This window comes from Cyphomyrmex costatus, unplaced genomic scaffold (assembly GCF_001594065.2).
Source record: "Cyphomyrmex costatus isolate MS0001 unplaced genomic scaffold, Ccosl1.0 scaffold441, whole genome shotgun sequence".
Lineage (NCBI taxonomy): Eukaryota > Metazoa > Arthropoda > Insecta > Hymenoptera > Formicidae > Cyphomyrmex > Cyphomyrmex costatus.
In genome coordinates, this window is record NW_017278652.1 from 645,589 (window position 1) to 669,802 (window position 24,214).

Here is a 24,214-nt window from a genome sequence, read left to right on the forward strand (position 1 = left end):
TGAGAATTTTAAAAGCTAAAAAACCAAATATTTAAAAATGCGCAAAGAAGACCTAAAAGATCTTATAATTTATGTTTCTTTTTCCGAGCGAACGCAATAGATCACAGAATAAAATTCTCTTTTAACATTTTTCGTAACCCACGAATTATTCAAAGAAAAAAACTTTATGTGACTTACAAGAACTTTGTGTTGTTATATAATGAAAAGAATGATTGCAATTACCATGATTTACTACAATTTATAGTCATTTTTTATGCCATTTTTTATGGTTATATTCGTTATAATTACGATAGTTATATTTAAAATAAAAATATATTTATAATTACAGTTGCATTGAAGTATTACATAAAAACTTTTTATTTTTTTTATATTATCCATATCTTGATATTTTGCTACGTTTTAAAACTTAAAATTATTATAATTTATAATACAGTTGTTTTATAGTCGGAAAATTATAAATATAAAATAATTCGTACATATTGTTAAATATAAAGTTATTATTATTAACATTGTAGCAGTAATGCCTGTAAAAATAGAGCTTCTATAACCATAATTATTTTACTGTGCTATTGTAATTATGAATAGCAAACACTTTTCTTTCATCGCATGTCGTATCTCAATTATCCATTGGATTCACAAACGTTTTGTAAAAAGTCAAGAATTGTTTTTTTATCGATCAATTATAATGCCGGTTACTATAATAGAATCTGTCCTTTATTTTTCAATCTCGTAATTTAATTTGTTACATTGTGTCGAGCATTTGCGCCAACTGTCCGACAGCTAGAAAATCATAATATTTAACATCGTAATGTCTAGACACGATATTCCTATCCAGAAATGATCATAATATGAAGGTATAAATGTCCAGACTTGATATTTCGACTTAAAAATATTTAACGAGGATGAATTCGATGAATCGTGATGTACAGCATTCGATATGCAAATCAAAAATTGGGAATGTTATTTCCACTCACTGATACGGTTCGAACGACGGAGAGTGTGTTTCCAGAGGCGAGATAATTTATGCAATCAGAGAATTACGTATTCTCGACACGGACCTCGTCCATCGGGCGAGTTAATTAAATTCTTAGTCGTGGCGACGCTCCAAAAAGTGTGCGCCAGCGTTGCGATTTCGCAGAGCGAAGTTCCGGTTGACGGATGCGACTATCGGCGCCGAGTGAATTACCGCGGGTATTCTCTATTAAAAGTGCTTACTCGCTTCCCGCGGATTGTCGGGCGGGCGTAATTAAGAGACTGCTCTGCCACTTTCTTACATTACTCCTTTCGAGATTTCATTTCTTCCCGAGAAACTTTACGGTCGACGCCACGCTCCTGCTTCCGCTCTATCGCTCCATCGAATTACCTTATATTAGCGAGTATTCCAACGTGATTCTTTATCCTTAAACGGTATTTGCCTCGCTATAATATCTCTCGTAGTTTTCGCATCTAAACGTAAATTGCTCGGAAAAAAAAAAACAGTTCTTTGACTTTGGAATCTCGTGGCGACTTAAAAATCTAAAATTTCGGAGGTCACACGTTTGTACACGAAAAAAAAATGAGGGAAACGACAGACGTGAACGATTTATATGTGGGAAGATTGGTACCGTTTAACCCTTTCAGTTCTTTGTTTATTAAAAGGAAACCTGAGAAACTTCTCGTGCCTTATATAGCCGTAGACGCTTGAGGAATTTCTATCTTTTTGTCTTTCCGCTTTTCTGACTCGCTATCTCTTTCGCTCTTTCGGTCTGCCCTTGACTCGGGATAAACGAGATTAAAAATTTAACAATGCGACTTATACGGACGATTGATCGCCGGCATTACCAGTGCTCACTAACGGTCGACACGAACCCACTTTCGTCAATGGCTCGATATCGAGACAAAGAAACTGTCTATACTCAACTGTTGTCGCTTTATTTCTTTATTCTGATGCCATCCTTAAGTGAACGACTTAAATCTTGATCGAAGAGTTCCGTACGAAGCACGGACGGGAAACAAATTCGAGTACTCTGATGAGGATTTAAACGTAATGCCATAGCAATTGTGCTATCCTGTTAAAAGAATACTATATATCAAAGGCTCTAACGAAGATAAATAAAACAAAAAGTTAATACCAGAAGCCGATACTAGTTGTTCGTGTGTGTAATAACAAATTTATTTTACAATGACTATATTTACATGGCATACACCCTTATAATCGGGTTTAATAATACGTGTAGTTATGAAACTAGCCAATCGTAGCTATTATTCTGACGAATGGAATATGATTGGCTTGTTTTATAACTATGAATGTTATTCAATCCAATTAAGGGTATCAAGCAAACGTAGTCAATGTAAGGGAGAGTTGCTGAATGCGTTACTGATTGTCTAAATCGTATACTTCATCAATATTTTGTATTATTAATTAATATAAGTAACATCAGGTAACAAAAATATGAAATTATATGAAATAAATGAGAAATGAGTAATACAACAAAAATAATTAATAGGTTAATTAAATTTTGTTTTTTTACGGGTGCATTTAAAAAAAATTAAATTTTTTACTAATTTATGTATAATAGCTAATAATAATGTAATCATGTAATTTTGTTATGAATTTTTGTATAATACTTTTATCTACAATATAATTAAAATAAACATTTTTTAATAAATCCAATGTAATCCATAAAAAATGTGTTAAAAATGGTTGAAATGATATGTAGTTATAAACAATCGAAACAATGTAGAATGTCGTGTTAAGAAGACAAAGATGGAACAATCTTGAACAATGTATACTGTATCATAGTACCTACATCTTATTATTACAAGATTGAGGATTCACATAATTATGTGATGTTAGATTTGTGCCGAAACATTTTTATAAACGTTTTTCAATTTTGTATCAAGGATGATATTGAGATTGAAATTGAAGTTTATATTCATTACATTGCGAAATAAATTTATTACGCTTACGAATAACTGGTGTCGGTTTATATGGTGTTGATCTTTTACTTAATCTAGATCTAGTTAAGTAGTAAATAAACTTTCATTCTATAACATATAAAATTTCAGAGCTTTTCCTTTTGATTTCTTGCGATACTTGAAATTTTTTTAATTACTCGTCGACGAGCGGAAACACAAATACATACGATCCGGGTAAGCTTTTACGACGCAATATCAAATATACAACTTTTTCGTTTTTCTTTCGTTCCCGTTCTCTTTTGGCGTCGGAACTATTTCACTGTCGGTTATCTATCCGCAAAATCGACGCAGGAACAAAAAGAAGGAAAGCAACAAAAGAGAATGTTCGTAACGGGAAGGCAATAGCTGGCAGAACCCGGCTGGAAATTGCCTCTGCGCTTTCCCTACTTTCCCCATTCGCGCAAATGCACGTCCGCGAATATATTTTTCCTTTAATCCCCAAATAGATTGGCGCTCGCACAGTGCTCGCGCGAGGCAGTAACGGAAGTTGCGTGTACAGTGTTATGGCCAGTGGCGACTTCGAACAAAGGACTTACAGGAATTCCGCCTCCGCGTGAAAATTTAAAGAATCGGGAATTCGACATGTAAAAAAGAGATGCAAGATTCAGAGACTTGAAATTGAAGATCTCCGGAAAGGTTCTTAAATTTGTGAACTCAAAGAGATAAAAATTTAATACTTTAATGATTGTTCTCTCGACACTTTAGATTCCTCACGAGCAGGATCGCGTAAGGATTTACTTCTTGAAAGCAGACTCCTTGGAAGATCTCTCTCCGTAACACTGTACCTAATTATTTCTCGGAACGAGGTGATTCTCCATTCTTCGGACTTCCGTAGTCAACAATGTCTAAATCCACCGGGACGGAAGCGAGGACGCAATAATCCTAAGAGACGGACAATCCAATTCGACAGAGGATGATTCCATGAAACGGAAATAACGGAAGCGGCGTTGCCTGAGTTGCTTGGAAAATATTACCTAGAGATTGCAAGAGTTCGCTAGTTGGAAATTAAACATGGCCATCAGTCCTCGCGACTTCCCATCCTTCGTTGAAATGATCCTTCCAGCACTGTCCATGGCCGATTTTCGCATAAGAAAGAGTTTGCGGAAAGCAGGTTATTTTATATCGCAGTAATGTCAGTAATTTTGTGGAAAGTACCGGCTTCTTATAGATTTCGTTAAAAAAGAAACGCTCGATGGATAAACTGTTCGCAATTTCCGATCCCACATTTGTATCAATTTCTGCTACGTGACGGGAGCTTTAAAAAGTCTTATGTATTTTTTACTTTAAAACCCATACGGAATAATTCATATGATATAATCTCGCAGTGTTTTTAATTTCGTTTAATCTCTCACCTCGTACTGCCACACACAGCACACATACAAAAAGGGAGTAAAACGTTTATTTACGCTGACTGTTACAAGTTGTAGTTACTGTCGCTAAGTGAACACATTTTTCAAATGATGGAACCAATTTTAGTAGATATACGTATGCAAATTTTTTTAAATGTAAATTTGCCGAAATACTCACTTTTAAATTATATAAATGCATACATTTTTTTAATATATTCTAATTTACGAACAAAATTTTTCTCATAATTCCTGCATTAATTCATACTATATACTAAAATGCAGAGTGGTAATAGATAAAAAATAAAATAAATAAAAAGAGAGAGAAAGGAAAAAGTATATTTTATATTAATAAGCTCTGCAGCTTTGTAACTTGCCGGCGAACAACAAAGTATTAACAATTAATATTTAACTCTGTTAAATATTAATTTCACGAAACGATTTATGTTTGAACTTTATGTTCGTGTTTGAACTTCGAAATCGCCACTTTGTAAGTTTCCGTCGGCGAAATTTCCGAACGTTCCTGAAACACGGTAAAATTAATAAGCGCGCCACGTCGTAATATCTTTGTTAAACTCGACATCGAGCGCGAATCTCTGTGACCATTTCCCCCGAGCTTCCGAAACGCGGAATAATTTTCGCATGGTAATTCCCGAACAATTTTCGACGCACGTCTGCGTTCGGTTAACGAAATTACGACGCGTCGTGGAATTTCTCGTCGAGATTAATTTGACGATTCGTATTGGATGATCGGTTAAGAGGGACTTTGCTGGCATTGCGTGTTTCATGTCATATCCTACTGTCACGTAATCACGATCGATTCATATCGACAAGTATGCTATGATAAAAGCATAACTTTTTGATTTACAAACACGTGAGGCAAAATCGATATTTTCACCTTGTGAAATTCTGCATCGTCCTAGATCCTCTTTACAACTGCGCAAGCTATCAAATTACGGAATCTACCTTGACATTTCCGGTCATCGGGATCTCGTGCCTAACAACAATTTTTACTAGGGTGATGTTTCTCGCATAGTGAGAGAAAATTCTGTGATATTTGTGGTTACAATTGCATGATAAAAAATAATTATAGTTAGAACTCTATTTTTACAGTTATTATTATTGTATTATTAGTAATAATAATTACGTTTATAATTCTATATACAAAATATATACATATAATATTACAGTAATAATAAAAATGGAGCTTCAAATTATAATTTCATTGCTTTACCACATGCAATTAAAATTAATAAGTAACAAACTCTTTTTTTTTCATACAATGCAATAAAATTTTTGTAGATTCATAAGATGGTTAATAGTATTAAATTGTGCATGAATTTTTAATAAGGTGATTATATTTTTAACTTTGGTATAAAACATCAAGATCGGACAGCAATCGAAGCGTAGTTTAAAAATATATAGTCATCAAATATTGTATAACTCGTAAAAATTATTATTAAAATAAGAAAAGTGTATGATATTTACGATTCTAATTTTATGGGGTATGTTAAGTTAGCACCCCAACTATAGTACTCAGGAGTTCTGATTAGAGTTCCCACTTCCTTTTGACGAGACGAAGAGTTCCCTATAGTTAACAACAAGAGTTCCGCTCAATAAACATTTTTTTCACATTTAAAAAAAATGGGGTGCTAACTTTTTATCGAATTTCGAGGTGGAATAGTTCTGAGCGGCTTAATAAATTCAATTTGCAATTGCCTAGAGTTCCTGATATGTAAACAAAATTTTCGAATATTAAAAAAAAATTAAAAGTTTTTGAAAAATTTAATTTTTAGATACAATAGTTCTGATGATAATTCCTGCTTTTTTTTGACGATACGAAGAGTTCTCTATGATTTTTAATGGCATATGCGCCATTAATAATCATTTTTTAATAATTTTTAAAAAATGGGGTGCTAACTTTTTAACGAAATTCAAGGTCACATAGTTCTGATCAGCTTAACAAAAGTATTTTGTGAATACCTAGAGTTCTTGATACATAAAAAACATTTTTGAAGAATAAAAAAGTTTAAAAAAATAATAGAAATCTTCGAAAATTTTTTTGAGAGTACCGAGTAGTTCTGAGTAGCGTTTCTTATAATACTCGACGAGTTCTATCGAAAACTATAAGGTGAAAAAGCGATTGGATCAATGGTTTGCAAGATACAACTTATATTATGTAATTTTTATGTATTATACATGAATTTTTACATTAATGTGAATTGAAATCGCACAATAATGGTAACAGAGGCGGTGGGAATTCTCATAAAAGAGGAAAAGAAGCTATGAAGACAATCATTTTACTAAAATAGATAGCGCTGTGGGATTGGAGCGTACGTTAACGTGACATTCATTTGGCAATGTTCCTGAACGGTCACCAGTAATAGCACGTTAATTTCTCAAGAGACACAACAGTTGAAACGTAGCCGGTTTGATTTGGTCAATATTGATGCGAAACGGAATTAAAATAACAAGGAATTAAACGAAGTTATTTTGTGAGAAAGCATAAGCGGTGCATAGTAGTCAACGAGAGTGCAAAATGAATAGTGAGTAAAAAGAAAAAGAAGACCAGGAGGAATAAAACGAGAAAGTCTTTCACTCCAGAAGTGTACTGTCGGCGATTCGGTCTTATCGATTTCATATCACGCAAAACGGGAGCGTGAAACTTATCCATCGAGTGCGAAGATAACATTATACACTCGTGATATCTGTTGAATTATTGGTCACCAGTTATACGCGGAGCTCCCCGCGAAGCACTAATCTCTCCCCAGAGCATTATCTCGTGGTTCCATTAGAGAGATTATGTTCGCGGGCGCATAACGGGACGAATAAAAGGGTAGGAGAAGCGTATGCGTGTTGTGTGTATGCGTGTATGTATGCGTGTATCACATTGCCAAAAACTGAAATGAGACCGAAATTGGTCGACCAAAAATGGCGGCAAACTACTCTGCAATTATTGTTAGCCGTTTTGCAATGAGCTTTCGACGCGACACCCTCACCGAATGGACGCTACTCCCGTTCAAATAAAAGTAACGGGTTAATAACGGCCGTTTATCGTCACGAATTATTGTCAGTATGGCAATTGTGGTCGTGGAAATTAAAGGCGCCGGTGATTGTATTGACCGACATTAACCGGTCCATTCAGGAATCTAACCGCGAACCTTATTGATCCCCACACGATAGGGGATTTTTATTTATTTATTAGGGTAACTCCAGTATTTACGCCGCGCGGGGATTTACGCCGTAGAAGTCGGAAAAAATAGAATTGTAATTTGCACGCAACCAGTATGTTATATGCTTCTGTGTTATATTAATACTGCACTATATTTTTTTACTGATGTTAATATTATTAAAATCATTATCATGAGTTGCATTGATTTTTCGATATAGTAAGCAATGTGCAATTATATATCATATAACACCTACATAAAATAATTATATTATTGTATAAAGTGTGAATAGCTTAATTATTTTTTTATATTTATTTAGTTTATTTTATTTCTCACATTCTTAAAAAGTTAATAAAAGTGCTTAATTTTTATATTCTTTGTTTAGTTTGATGCTTTATATATATCCCACCTGCTTGAGATGTATGACATTTTTAGGGATTTATACACAAAGTGTGCAGATTGGATTCAGTGCATTAAATGCAATAAATGCATGAAACATATACTTTATATCATAATATTAATATATAAAAGGTTAGAATTATTATTTATTATTTTGTATTATATATCTATCTATATATGTATATGTAATATAGTTATTTATTTATGTATCATTTTTATATTTTATTAAAATTTGTAAACATTTTATAAGTTATTGTGTCACTTTACGTTTTATTTCAAAGCATTATTTAATTTTTCATGAGTCGTAATATCTCACTTATGAGGAATTACATTTCATATGGATTTCACGAATATATGGCAAAAATGTAAAGTTTAATGCCGGGGTATAAAATAAATTTTTTTTATGAAAAATAAGTATTTCGAATTTCTAATATTTTTTTTATAGTAATACAGTAATGTTATATTTGGCACAGTATAATGTTTATATATATTAGTATAGTTTATTTACCTTAAACAATAGTAAATGATATTTGATAAATTAAATTCTTATTATATGCGTATATACCAGAGTTACCCTAAGGACTTTTGTCTGTCAGCGACAGTAAATCAATATTTGAAGTTTTTTCTATGATTTTTAAATAAATTAATAAAATTCTTTTATACACGAGTTAATTAAAAAAATATATACATAGGTTTACACAAATACACGATAAATCATAAGTAATATGTTTGAAAATTTTTTAGCGTGTTCCTGGATAAAAAGGAAGAATAAATATTTCTATAACATTATATTTCTATAAATATTAGGTTACAAATTGATTTTCGTTATCGAAATAATGAATATAAATAAATTTAATATGATAAAGTTATTTTTTTAGGTGGAGCTTTAAAAATCATTGTTATTTTTTTAATTGAAATTGGATATATTTTTTTTTAATATAATGATTGCTTTCGTTATCTGTACATATGCAAAACTTTCGAGCGTAATACATAGCGAGATATATGTATAATAAACCAAAACAAAAAAATGTTTATTAGATTGTAAGTAGTTTATGTAAAATTTATATATTTACTTAACGAACAAAACTTATATAAGATTGATGTAAAACTCTTTTTCAAAGTCGAAAGAAATAAATATTTATTTAGTTATTCTATATATAAAAGTAATAAAGTAGAAGTTTATTATGAAATAATCAGATTAATAATTATACGTTATTTTATATTTCATTCTAATACATATTTTGACTTAAAGTATTTTATACATACATAAATAATACACATATGTGTATGTTTATTTTAGTTAATTCAGATATGCATATTTAATTATTATTATTATTATTATATTTATATAAGACGGTTTAAAAAGAAAAGGAAAATCGATCTTTAATTCATCGAACAATCTATTGAGATATCGGAGCTTCTTGTGACATCTCGTATATAAGAGATGTATACATACATATGTATAAAGGACATAAAACGATTGTGGTATATGGCTGAGAACGAATACTTGAAATCGGAGGACGTTAGATTTAGTAGCAACGCGAGGAAGTGGGGCATGTAACAACTGAACCGCAAATACGGGTACCCTGCGCACTCGACCGGTCTTTTCCTGGTTTTGTGCAACTCGTGCTGTTTTCTTGCTAGCCCCCGAGACTATAATATCAACGACAACGTGCCGAGTCGAGTGTGAAACCCGAGTGTGAGTATCGAATGCTCGACAAATACGCGACGCAAAGATCATATTCCACCTTATCTCCATCTTCCTTCTCCTTCCCTCTTCCTTCTACTCTCTTCCTTCCATTTCTTTTTCTCTATCTCCATTTCTTCGCGGTAGCCGACAGTTTTATCGCTTTTCTCGCGCGAGAGAAAGCTGCAAGTCGCTGGAAAGATTGCGGCTTCGCGGAGAGGAAAGTTGACTTTATTAGACGTCGACGGAGGGCGAAAAAGGAGAGGCGAGGTGGATAGATGAGGGTTCAGAGAGGAAATTAATTCGATTCAATTCAGTGGGAACCGAGTCGCGAGGATACAGTCTTTTTCAGAATTATGACAAAGTAACACTGTACATAAATAACAAGATATAATAAGCTAATGAGAGAACAGAGACTGAAAAAGGGAAAAGGTAGAAGAGGATAAGTAAAAAAGAAAATTAGATTGGGGCGAACAAAAAGTGAGCACGAATGATGAAAATTACGTATAATAAATGGTCATTAAATTAGACTATTAAATGCAATATAATTAAGTCAATGTAACTACTTGTAATAATATAAGTATAAATTGATCTTAATGCCTTACAATCTATTTATACTTAAATTATGATTTGAAATTTAGAAAAATACCGATTTATAATTGAAGTATTGTGATACTCTACTACGTAATAACGCAACAAAAGCATCTTTCACTTTTAATGTTTCAACTTTAAAAATCGATCTGAGAGAACCGAAACGGCTTGGAAACACCGCAATGAAGCACTCGCGCCGTTGTTTTGAGGAGAGTGAAATGATGTGGAAATGCTGGTAGTCTGAGTAGGTTCTCTTTATCGCGGTCGTGAGCAATCGTGAAAGAGAGGGCAAGAAAGAGAGAACTTTATCGGGCATATACAAGTTTAAGATTGCCTGAGCCAATCAAGCTTTGAATTAAGGAAGCCTCTCGGGACGGTCTCCATGACTACCACCCAGTCTCTGCATCTCTCTTTCTATCCTTTCTATCCCCAATAACACAGTCTTCCACCTTTATCCACCCTCTCCCACCCCCTCTCGATCGGTGAGAAAGGTCACGGGGTCATGCTGCGCGAAATCTCCCTGCCGGTGCATTCCGACAACTATGATCGGTTTTCCCTTTGTCGATTATCCGTAATTGATCGAAATGTGCGAATGCGACGTTTGTAAGCTCACAGACGAACAGTTTAACCCTTACAAGACGAGAAAACCACTATAGTGATGCTATAACAATGCTGTATTTTGAGGCGAGTAATGTAATGAATTATAACAAATCTTATTCAGAGAAAAGAGCTATAAGATTAAAAAAAAAATGGACATCCTCGCCTTTTTAGAAGTTAATCAAATGCGCAAAAAAATTTTTCCGGAATCAGCCACGCCGGAAAACTGTGACAGTCGTCATTAAATGCGTTCGAAGCTGCATGCCTTTGTCCGTTTCTCTGTAGGAAAAAAAAAAAAAGACACGGATACCTCACCTCGCGCGCAGGTGTAAATTGAACGTAAATAGCCGGCGCGGCTGGGCGAGACTCACGCACAGACCGTGCTTCCAACTCGGTTGACGAAACACGCGTTCTCACAGAAGATACCCCGCGCGGAAAATATAGCGGGGGATCGATAGGTCGCGCGCATAGTGTCGCACGTATGTACGTGCGACCCCCATACACACTGACAGCAGGTGCATGCGCCTCGTGCGACCGTAAGCGCAGCAGTCCCGGTGCACCCGATACACCACGGTGGAATCAAATGGTGCATACGAGATAGACGTTACAGCAAGCTCGTGCACGTGCGCTCGAATTTTATGGATTCTCGACAGAAATCGGATCTGCAACGGCAGATCGGACGAAATAACAATGCAATGTACGTACAGTATCTTCCAATAATATATTCGGTACCACTCGTTCTCTTTTGAATAATCTCGCGGTTTGTTCGGTTGATTAAATAAACGATTGAGAAATATTTTTGACATATAGAGTAATAATCGGAAAATTACTGAAATTAAATGACTCTTATTTTGTAATGGATACACTGAGAGAAAAGTATTTGGTACTTATGACCGTAATTGCATTATAATTATGGTTAGAAACTCCATTTTTATAGTTGTTATAGCTGTAATATTATTAATAGGTAACTATATATCCGAGAAAAAATAGTCAGATATAATTATATATCATATATGATTAACCATCTATTAATTTTACAAGTTTATATACGTGTCTACTTCTTATATTGCGTTAATAAAAATGATGAATTTTTCCTACATGTATATTGTATAGAATTTAATGTTTATTTTATTTTATTTATTTTTTATTACAAAACAACAGCCATTTAGTTTTAGCAAGTTTTCCGAGTGTCATTTCACTGCACAATTATCTTACTCATCTCCTAGTTAGCGACATCGTCTAGTTCAATCTTACTTCTAAAAACTTTCAAACCTTTTCTTCAACGTTAAATACCTTCCATAACTTAACGTCATATTAATGACTTCACTTTATTAATGAGACTGCATTATGAAGAGATTAATTTACTTTTTGTTATTTATTTGTGATAATTAGTAGCCTACAAATATAAATCTAATTTTATTAGAAAATGAAAGAATTATTATACCGTTACTTTTTATAATAACATTTGATAATTATGTTACAATTTTTTTATTATAATAAATAATAATAACTAACTAAACACTGAGATTAGCAAATTCACTTTAAAAAGTAACTTGTCATCATTACGAGTTATTTATTGAAAAAAGTAACATAAGTACCTTCTAACGCATTGATGAGTTACTTTTTTCAATAATAAGTGACCTTTCCAACTTGTTACAATTAACGTTTGACTTTCTTGTTATCATTATCGTCATAAAAAAAATTGCAACGTCATTATACCAAATAGTTATAACAAAAGTGATGAAAAGTAACGGCCTTATATACAAGTAACGTATTTCTATTCTTGAAACTTTGTACAATATATCAGACATAAGAATTAAATTGTACTGTGTTATAGCTTTTAAAAAATCGTCTGTAAACTTAAGGCGCTTAGTAGAATAGAAATTCGCATGTTTTGTCTTTTTCATAAAACCGCATTTACTTCGAGGTAATCAATCAATTTATTAGTGTGGTAGCACACGAAGTTGCAAAATGGCGAGGCGAACTTTTTCCGCTTTTAAGAAGAGAAGAAAGCAATTCTCTGGTTTTTTCCTTAATCCGAACACTGTAATCTTCGTAGCTCGCATTTATTTATATCATTCGCGTTTGCAAAATTCACAAAACAACCATACCGACACTCAATTCTCGACCTCCCGGCGTAGCTGAAAAAGTTAACGCGATTAAGGGGCGCGCTTTGTTACGCAGGAATCCCAAGCTCTCTCTAGCGCGAAGCGATAAATTTTTTAACGGACGCTATATCCCTCGACGCACGAGAGATCGCCTCGTCCGTATGTAGAAGTCTACATTTCCGAAACACTCGTTAACTCATATCTCGTCGGACGGGGAGATGGAATAATTCTCATCGATCGGAAGCCGTCTCGAGCCTCTTGAGAGCCTAGCCTCAAGAAGATCTCTCGTGTGGCTACCCACGCGCGCGCCATGTTTTGTCCGATAAATCAGAATTGCACAATCGCTGTTAAGATAAATCGAAACCGGAGTTTTTGCGATGGTCATTTATTTCGACGTTGAGTCATACTTTTGGTTGAAAAACGTGGAAGGAATATACCTAAAGAAAATTGAAATCTTTTCCAACACTTTAATTCGAAATTTTCTTCCTATTAATTCCCATGTTAGTGGAAAGAAAATACCCAGCAAATAACTGAGGTTGTTTGTCGTCATTTTGACGTCAAATCACGTTAAAGACGTCATCTTGACGTCAAAATAACGACAAATAACCTCAGCTTGTTTGCTAGGTAACCTATACGTATACAAAGTTTCATTAAAATCAGAATTTTGCGACGTTCCCTTACCTCGTAAAAGTAATTTTAATGAAACGTTGTACATATACATATAGGTTACATAAATAGATAAACTTAGAAAATATCAATTGGAACTAATAAAAAATTTTAAGGAATAAAATCATCTAATATGTAAAACAATTTTTAGCATTTTTTGCGTATATCTCAAAAAATATTTACTCGAGATATCAAAAAATGTTTTATAGAAAAGTTTTATAATTAAATTACTTCTATTTATCTCTCCTTTTATCAATATAAAAAAAAACTTTAAGAATATATATTTTAAAAATTAATTATTTTTAAAAAATGTTATTGACGCGCGTAGGTTTAGAGACAGTTTTACTATAAAACTTTTATAGAATACACACCATTTTTTTATGTCTTAAATAATTTTTATCTGAATAATTTTTAAAATACAATGAAAACAGTTAATTACTGTTTCAGATACAAGGAATGATTTTATCCATTAAAACATTTATTGACTGCAACTATTTTCTAAATTTATCTATCTACGTGAACTATGTATGCGTATAAAGTTTCAATAAAATCAAAATTTAACATGAAGTTTTATGAAGTTTCTTTGTAAAGCGATAAACCTTTCAATTTCTGAACGATGAAGGCGCGACTCGACACATCTCTCATGCAAGAGGAACTCAGAAGGTAAAGAGACGTTTGGAGAAAAGGGAAATCATATTGTAGTTCAAAAGAATTCTGTTTTGCGGTCACCTTTCTACATAATTCTATTGACTTCAATACACTCGATCCACCGCTTTGATTCACTTACACAACTCATGTAACTCGCGTTCTATCGCGTTCTATGGCGTTCTTTCAAACACGAGAGGACGAATTTGACTGAATTTCTGAATCAAATTCAAAGCCGAGATGACAAAAATGGTCACGCGGAATCGGAGTGGACAACACTCTAACAAAAAGTTATACATAGATCTAGATATTAGGATCGTTTCTCGATAACAGTGACAAATATAACTTCAACAAGACTTCGAGAAAGGACCTTTCTCATAGGTATGTCTCGTCGAGAGAAATTGAAATATTCCTGTGACATTTTACCGTATCTGTCACTTCCGAGATAATGGCCCTTTTATCTAAACCTGTGCGTATATAACTTTTTCTTGTCAAAGGGTGCAATTACGCGAGATACATATAAAAGTGATTTACGTGGCCGCTTTTGCACGCTCTCCCACGCACAGCAATAATGCACGACACGAGCACACGCGCGTCACGAACTGCAGGCCTTCTCTTCTTAATCGTGCTCCTGCTCGCCGCTGTTCCAGCTGCGGAAGCCAGTGTCGACTCTCTCGATCCCGGGGGCGATGAAGAACAGCGGCGGGGTGGCCGGCGGGGGCGGCGCGGGGGCGGCCGGGGCGGCTGCCGGCAGCGGTAGCGCCGGGGGCGCCGGTGCCGGCGAGGACGCCGGCATCGCCCTCGTGGGTGTCCACTCCGAATATCCCCGTTACATGGACGAGCGCATGCTGGCCGGCGGCGGCGGCTCTCTGAAGGGCCAGTCCGGCGGTGGCAGCATCGGGCCCGGGTCCAAGCACAAGCCGAACGTCGGCTACCGGCTGGGCAGGCGGAAGGCCCTCTTCGAGAAGCGCAAGCGCATCAGCGACTATGCCCTCGTGATGGGCATGTTCGGCATCATCATGATGGTCGTCGAAAACGAACTGTCCAGCGCCGGTGTTTACAGCAAGGTAAGCGTCCACAGTCCACGACCTGTTATACTTTCCTCCGAAGATGTTTTGCTTGACGGTTTCGCGGGAAGGAGATGCTAAGTAACGTAAACCGCACGGATAAGAGTTAAGCTTCTGAGATGATCGTTGATCCCGCGTGGCATAAATATAGTCGAGTTTCCTTGAAGTCTTCTTGGCTTCCCAACATCCCCGTTGATTCGATTTTCTAACTTATATAATACGACGCAATTACAAGACGAGGATAAACTTCTTATCTCTCTTGCTTAAGTCTTGGGGCTAAGTTACTGTAAACTTAGGACGCGCAATTGAAGTTTTGGAATGACAACGTAGAAAAGCGGGAACGATTAATACTGGCTATGACATTATTTTCCGATGGAAGCATATTCGATCAATTTCATCTTGTTCCCGCTGTATATAATGTGTCACGTGTATCCTGAACCTTGGGGATATAATTAACGCAAAAGGTTCTCCAAACGACAGCAACGCGTTCGCGACTCGTATCTTATACATCAAGCGTCCAATTAACTCGCACTTGACCCGCTAATGGACCGATCGAACTTTTGCCTAGACTCTCGTAAATTCGCCTTAGCTAGATCGTTTCCGTACGGCGAGTAAACTCATCGGCGATTCAGAAGTTAAACACCCGGGAGCATGAGTCGCAATCTTGGGAACTCCCCTGGTTCCTGTTTATAAAACATCGCAAACATGGCCATCGTTTGAAGAATTTGTAATAAACTTAACGCCAGTATAGAGAGAAAGAAAGAGAAGTATGATCGCGTAGTTGAATTCAATAATCCAATTAATGAAATAGTTTTTGAAATGTACGTATTGAATTCTCGACGATTCTATAATATAAAACTAGTTTATATTTTATATTATATATTGATATAAAGTTTTTATTTTTATTATATTTCGGAAGGTCCAAATACTTGATTGTTGATCGATTGTTAAAAATGAATTATTTCTGTAAAATTAATATTTCAACTGATTAAGGGATATATAAATTTTCCTCTTGTAAAGTTCAAAATTCTCGATAAACTACAAACAGTACAAACTGCAGAGCATAACACGTGGGAACTAAAATTGGTGAATGATGGATCGTTGATTGTTTGAAATGAATTACTCGTAAAGTTAATATTTGGATGGATTGAAGAATAAATCTTCCTCTTGTAAAATTCAGAAACCAAAGTTCTGATGAACCACAAATTGCAGAACATACATTTCGTGGAATCTAAAATTTATAAATCGGATTTAGGATACATTTTCTTTTTATAAAATTCAGAAAACGAATTTCTCGCTAAACTACAAATTGCAGAATATAACAATTCATAGAATCTAAAATTGGTGATTCGGACTAAGATGTAAATTTCCATCTTATAAAATTTATTACCTAACATTCTTGTTAGGTAAACTACAAGTTACAGAACACGATACTTCGTAGAATCTAAAATTGGTAAATGACAAATAATTATAATAAATTATTCATGCATTCTAAAATATATCATTCTAAAAAATATCAATGTGAATTTAACACTATACAGTATCTGTATAATTTCTATCGTATTATGGTTACCCATATGATGTCGATTTAACATTTTAAATAATGATGTTTATATCAATACCATATGGTGTTGATATTGGTATTGATATTAATATCAGCATAGTGAAAATTATGAAGACACCGCATGGTGTTAAATCTACACTTTCTTAAAATATAATTTATAAATTTAAAGTTAATGAAGTTAATCTTTTATGAAGATTAAATAGTAAATATTTCTTTTATAAATCTGATTAAACAAGAGAAGTTTTACATTTCTTTTATAAAATTCAGAAACTAAAATTTTCAATGAACTATAAATTGCAAAGCATACACTTTATAGAATCTAAAATTAATGAATCATTAATTGTTTGAAGTGAATAAATTATTACTGGTTAATTTCGGCAGAACGAGAGATACATTTCTCTCTTATACAATTTAAATCAAAATTTTCGATTAACTACAAGTTACCGAGCATAACACTTCGTGAAATCTAAATTTGAATAACTAATTGCGTTAATCGTTTGAAGTAAATTATTACTCATAAAAAGTTAATATTTCAACGCATTAAAGGATCAATTTTACTATTATAAAATTTAAAAACTAAAATTTTCAAGAAACTACAAATTATAAAACGTAACACTTATAATCTAAAAACGTATAATTTAAAAGTAGAGACAAAGTATGTACAAAGGTAATAAAATATGTTCTGCAGCAGAATAAAAATTATAGTTATTATATATATATTTCACTTATCGCAATTTACACATCCTGCATATTTACGTCATCACTGAATAATTAGTCAACATTCGCGCAACAGTTATGCTGTCATAATGCAACGGTAAATAAACCGGTGAGGGATGATGATTCTTGCAGGGCGCTGTGTATACATAACTATAGTAACATTTTACAAGTTGGTCGACATTGAAGTACCTATAAATACTGCTCACAGTTTGCACATTCTGCTTATCGCGGTCTATCTCTGTAGAATTCTCTGAATAAATTACTAGTGACTGATAAATGATAAAGATACACAATCGCGAAGGCCAAGGGAAGATTAAGACGGTTCGCTGAATATTTATCATCGGTCGGGATGCTCCGCGGCGAAACGTTAATTCATTCGCCATCGATCAGAATCCTCGAAACCGCGTGAAAAGTGCAGAGTGATGTAGCCGTGTTAATATTACAGGGGTTGGTTCGCCCCGAAAAGGGCAAGCCTGCAGTGGGATTTTATGCTTCAAGGAATTTCTGTTCTCTCAGGAATTCAATGCGTCGCGTCCATTTATTTTTACTGCAGCTTCTTTCTCTGTAATATTAAGTGATTAACATCATGCTGACTGAAGTGCCTGAGATTGGATTGAGAGATGAATTCTTTTCTTTATAAAGTGCAGAGACTACAATTTTCCAAGAATTGCAAATCATGAAATACAGTTCTTCGCGGAATCTAAAAACGTATGTTGAATTACTAGAAAAAAAATAAAAATTCTAAGAAATCGAGACTTTCTAGAAATCTGAGGATTTTATTTAATATTTCTCTTAACTTTATTATATTTCTCTGCTAAAAGTTAACTTTTAAATTTTCATGAAAAAATAATATTATTGATTCTTAGAGAAAAACTATTCTGCACGCGTATCCTATATCTGAAAAAAACAAAAATTCCGGAACATCTCTTACGGAATCGTGGTACACAGGCAGATCGCAAAAATCAGGAAAACCCCGTCAACAGTTGTCTCGGTTCCTTTTCAGTCTCGAAGAGTTTCGTGTTCGAATGCGCGCGCGACGTGAGATGAGGAACTCCACGTGCAAATGTATACACGACACCAACATTCGCCGTTACTTCGAACAATCCTTGCAGAGTGTAGATCAACTCCAGCTCGTCTCCTTCCGCGAATCGTTATCCTTTCATGTTCTGCTATCCGAAGTCGGCGTTTCACCACGAGGACAGAATCAATGCTGTCGGGTTGTTCACGCTGTCACGGATAACAACTCTTTCCTTGTCGACAAGGTCCACTATGTGAATCTGAATGATAAATCCTCGTGTTCATGAATCAGCGAGTTCAAAGACTCGAGGATCGAAGAGATATCTACCAGAAGCTCCGCGAACAATTCCAAAATATATCAATATACACTAAGGAGACACAGTAATGTCAACTATAAAAGTGACAGTTATACAAATTTTGTTTTATAAAATTAATGTGATAGATTATTTAATAGTTGAATAAACTAAATAAAATAATTTATTTGGCTATATACATTAATTATATATACAGTTATGCAGTTGTCATTTTTGTAACTGCTACTATAATATTATTTCTTTTTTTCTAAATGTGAAACTCGAAGGATTTTAAAGTTTGAATTTAAAAAAGGATTTTTAAAGTAAAATCAAGATCAACAACTGTAAAGATAGTGATAAATTACTTTTTCTCGTTTTCTTGTTTTCTTTGAAAAATATAAAACATAATGCAAGTGATAATAAATTACATTTTTTTTGCGTGTTGAGAGTATAAAATTAAGTTTGAACACATAAATGTAAAATATTTCATAAAAGTCAGAACTTTTAAACTTATAAAGAAGATTCTCTAAAAGAAAATTACGATATATTAAAAATATTACTTTCAGCAAAATATGTTATTTTTCCTTTGTGTTTCTACACTGACAATGAGAGAAAAGCTTTTTATTTTTGTAACTTTAATTACATAAATTTTTATTTTTGTAACTATAATTACATATTACTATTATGGTTATTATTGCAAAATATAAATCCAGAAATGGCTATAATTATAAATTGTATTAATTGTAATCATTTTTATTATTACAATAACTTATAGTCTTTTTTAAGGACTGCCAACTATATTCATAGAAAACTATAGTTGATAGAAAAATATATAGTTATTATTACTACAACATTCCCATACAGTACACTTTATTCGATAGACATCCTAAGAGAAATGAGTTCGTTATACGAACAAAAAAAGGGATAACAAATGTGATGGTTGGGTAGGAAAACGGATCGATCAATTACTATATTGCGAATAGTCCTTTCTCTTCCTTACTTTTTTTTTGCTCTACTAAATTTGTATCGACATTTGTAATTGTTTCTATGTGCGCTGTAGCGACTGCATTTGTTGGGGCCTCGCCATTTACGCAGTTACGCGTATTTATACATGTATGTATTTATTCATTTATCATGATTTTATTTTAGTAATTCGTGTAATTCGTGTATTGTTAGACAAACTATGTTTATGTGCTATTGTATCTTCGTAATTTATTTTGTTTTCTGAGGGACGTCGTTGTTGCAGCAGGAATTTCGTTGGTGCGTCACCATTTGTGTACTTATTAAACTTGATATATTATAAATGCAATTTGTTAGATTCACAATAAATAAAATAAAATAATTTTTTATTATTCGTTAATGTAACAAATAATACATGATTTACGGTATAAATCAAAACAATCAGTTGCTAGCAAATAAAAATCTATCAATAAAATAGATTCAGTTTTACACATAAATTCCTTCTATAACAATAATTGGAATAGCAGACTAGTATTAATTACAACAATATAATTTCTTGTTATATGTCCACAAATAATTTATTAAAGGTATCTACTAATGACTTGTTAAATTAACAAAATCCATTTTCTTAATGGTTGTCATAACGTTCAAAGGACATATGGATGTCTTTTGGAGGTCTATGTGATTATAATAATAATAATTATAGTTAACTATAGTAACATCTAAAAATACATAAAATTCAGATGTATAAATAATTAGTAGAAATGTGTAAATCAATTAGATCGCGTATGTAAATTAAAAACAAATCTTATCTTGTAACAGATTGCAGAGTTGACTATTAGTCACTTTATTCAGGACAGTAGGTAAAATTGGTTCACGTTATATTGTCAGGTTAATGATTCGAAGTGCTGGTCGTCAGGCTTTCAATATTATATAACTATAGTTTATTGAGACTGGTTGGATTGTTGGTCGATAGACCATTTTCAATTTACTATCGAGTGGCTCAGTATTGAGTAATCGTGCGTTTTTTGTGATATCATTGAAGGGGATATGGATCGTTTGGAAGGTTTCTTCTCCACGTTAGGAAGCTGAACTTTATTAAAATTCGTCCCGCGTTTACCCGCAACAATTTTAAAACTTATGGACGCTCTGCACGCGGAATTCGAAGATAGTTCGCACCAGGAAAAAGAGAACATTTCTCTCTACGAGTATGTGCCGACGATTTTTATCCGCACTGCAGAAAGTAACTTTGAGTATAACCATGAATTCATAATGCGAATTAAAATGTAATTAAAAACAAGTAGCGCTATTATAAAAACAACAGGAGTTTAACATGCGACAAATTATTCAGATGTTTATACAAAAGAAAAAAATTAAGAAACGATAAAATATTACTTTGTTAATATTTTTATTTTTGCTGATTTATCTTTAGTTAAAGATAATTTTTTAAGTGTGAATTCTATAATATGAATTTTTGGAAAGCTATGTTATATTAAGGTTATATCACATGTATAATCTCTACAAAGTGACTGGAATTCCAATTATAGTTGTTTATATTGTTGTTTTTATTGTAGTTGTTCAACGAGAGAATGACCACGGATCAGACAAATATTTGTCCGTTTGGTGCTTGTTTTAAAATGTCAAGATTATTACATCCGTTCAATTTTCTAAACCCAGACCCGGGTGTATCGTATTTCGTATTACGGCAATGAGTATAACCCCACTTTGCCCGTTATATTGCCTCCTATGCACAGATTGAGGTCATTCTCTCGTTGAACAGAGTATATATATATAATTCCAAGTATAGAAAGTATAATTTTCCAAAAATTTATATTTTCCGTATATAAATGAATGTTTATGAAACAGTTTAATAAAAATCATTATATTTTTATTTAACAACACAATTATGTAATTTAAATAAACATTTTTTATTATATCTTATAATTATATTTCTAAAATATGTTTACTTCTTATTGAAATAATTTTTAATGTCCTAATTTACCACCAAACTGTTTGTATAGTATTACTTTCGAATACAACATAGAAAAGTCTATATGTATAACTTTTTCATAATGTTTTCATTCTGTTAAAAAATACATGTAATATACATCCTTAAGAATAAAATTGAAAAATGTGTAGTACGATCGATTCACAAAACATAATTTTTCGTAAGTTCTAATACTTATAACATTTAATAATTTCAATAACTTTAATATTTTTCTTTTGATGTGTGATTATTCGGTATAAAAAAGAGGATTTTTTCCCATAAAATGGGATAAATGTCCATGACCTTATGACCTTCGTAAACGTTATCGGTTAAAACCGCTCGTTGATGCGCCGGATATTCAAGGTGACAACGACAGGCGTGAAGCCGTCCCGTATATCCCTTCGGTATCGGAGAGCTTGTTCAATAATCACAATTGCGAAGGAGAGGCCGCCTTGACCCGGCCTATCCTTTTTCAAACAAGCAAGTTCGTCCCTAGAGTGCTTTCGGTCGAAAGCTCGCGAGTGTCTTTTCGCTTCCTTTCCTGACGTTCGTATTTATTCCACCCCCGACGGGAATATTTCTCTCCCGTAAGAATTTCCCTGGGGATTGCCGAATCTCCTTGTTGACTGAGCAATCCACCGTTTGATTCTGTGCCAAAAGTGGAGCGACGGATTAACAATATCCATATTGCAAGCTTTATGGAGAGAGAGGGACAATCTCTTCCCTCCCACGTCACGGAGATCCATTCCAGAATTGAACGTAGTCTTGCGGGATAATCGGGTGGAAGACGTTGTCCTTCAACTAGATTTTACAGGAAACATTCGATATTAACCGCATTTTGCAGTGGAAATACCGGAAATTACAAGTCGGTTGACTTGGAACCTCTTTCAAGTCTTGATTCTTAGCATCTGTTCGTATTTCCAAGATTCTAGGATATTTCTTGAACTTGTGGACCCGGAAAGTCTTTAATATCCATTATAAACATCAAACTCCTCGCAATTTTACACTTGCAAACCATTTCTTTCGTTCATTTTTATATTTTTTGAATTTTTAGTACTTTGGGATTCCAATAAGTTTATCATCGATTCTCAGGAAAATAAAAATAATTCAGATTTAGATCCATCCGTATAAAATTTTGAAATTAAGTTGTTCTATTTAATATTGTGAACTTTTTATATCTTTGGATATTTGTATTCTTGTTTTATCTTTTTTTTTTCATATCGTATTTTAACAACTAGTTTTCAACTGTAATTCAAATTTTGAATATCGAATCTTGGAGTTCATATATTTTCGTGTTTCTGGTCTCTGTGATTATTACTGTACGTTTCCTTATTGAACTTGCGAAATTCATAATTTACGAATTTTGGAAGCTTTTGCAGCTTGATTTTTCCAATCTTCTCTTTCATATATGAGCAAATGGTGCAGCTAGATTTTACAGCATAAAACTACATGCAGGATGCAATGCATGCGAAAGAGTTCGCTATATTCGTATATTCAGCAATTTAAAGATCGTCGAACGATTCTGCGGTTCGTTCGTGCACGCGCATCGAATTGCAAATTCGATGAACGCTGAGAAATTCCGTGGCGTCGCAAAGTCGAGTATATCGGCACTGTTATGCGTTTCGCACCAAAATTCGTATGCGCGGAAGCAATCGAGTTATTTTGCTGAAACTAATCCAAACTTGACCAATTCAATCCATTATTTCTGATAACGCAATTTATTTTACTTTATGTATGTGTTACATCTAAAAACAATACCGAAGATATAAAAATTTCATGGGGTATTATATTTGAAGACAATTAACTTTTTAGATTTGTTTGTGTATGTGCATGGAAGTAGTTTTGTTGAAGTATCTGAAAATTTAACTAGATACAGATATGAAATTAATTTTGTTTCGACTCCAAAATAACCATGTCATGCAGGATGCTTACACTAATTGTTAGAATATTAAAACTTTCTACTGCATTGTCATTTGTGTTTAAACGTTTTACATAATTATTTTGATGATTTAACAAAATTATTTTTAAATATGTATTTAGATAAATTTTTAGATTAGCAAAAAAAATCTTTTATTTCTATGGTTTACAAACTTTTCAATTGTTTAATATTTATTCTCATTTCATATTTTTCGAGATTTAGTAGCAAATTATTTGATTAAAAATTGTGAAATTGTTAAGTTTATTTCGAATTCGTCGAGAAAAATGTCAAAATTTAATCTATAAAAAGTGTCCTCTCCACTCGTGTTCTTTCATTTTAACTACCGTTCTTCGTTCAAAGGAGATCTCCGGACGCGAATTAAGCTGGAACACATCAATCTTCAGTTTATTAGAAATTAACAAGAGTATTACGCGATATTTCAATTAGGACTACTTCCAAGACTTTTCCTTCACTAAAACTTTTTATATCTCGCGCAGATGACAGTTAACAAGTGCTTGTAATTA

General features: G+C 33.4%; 1 protein-coding gene across 1 annotated transcript in view; it reads left to right on the plus strand.

The window, feature by feature from the left end:
- Positions 1-24,214, plus strand: part of SK (small conductance calcium-activated potassium channel) — a 120,937-nt gene that overhangs the window by 57,084 nt on the left and 39,639 nt on the right. The window contains 1 exon segment of the mRNA XM_018544422.1: positions 14,818-15,234. Coding sequence (XP_018399924.1) covers positions 14,818-15,234 — 417 coding nt within the window.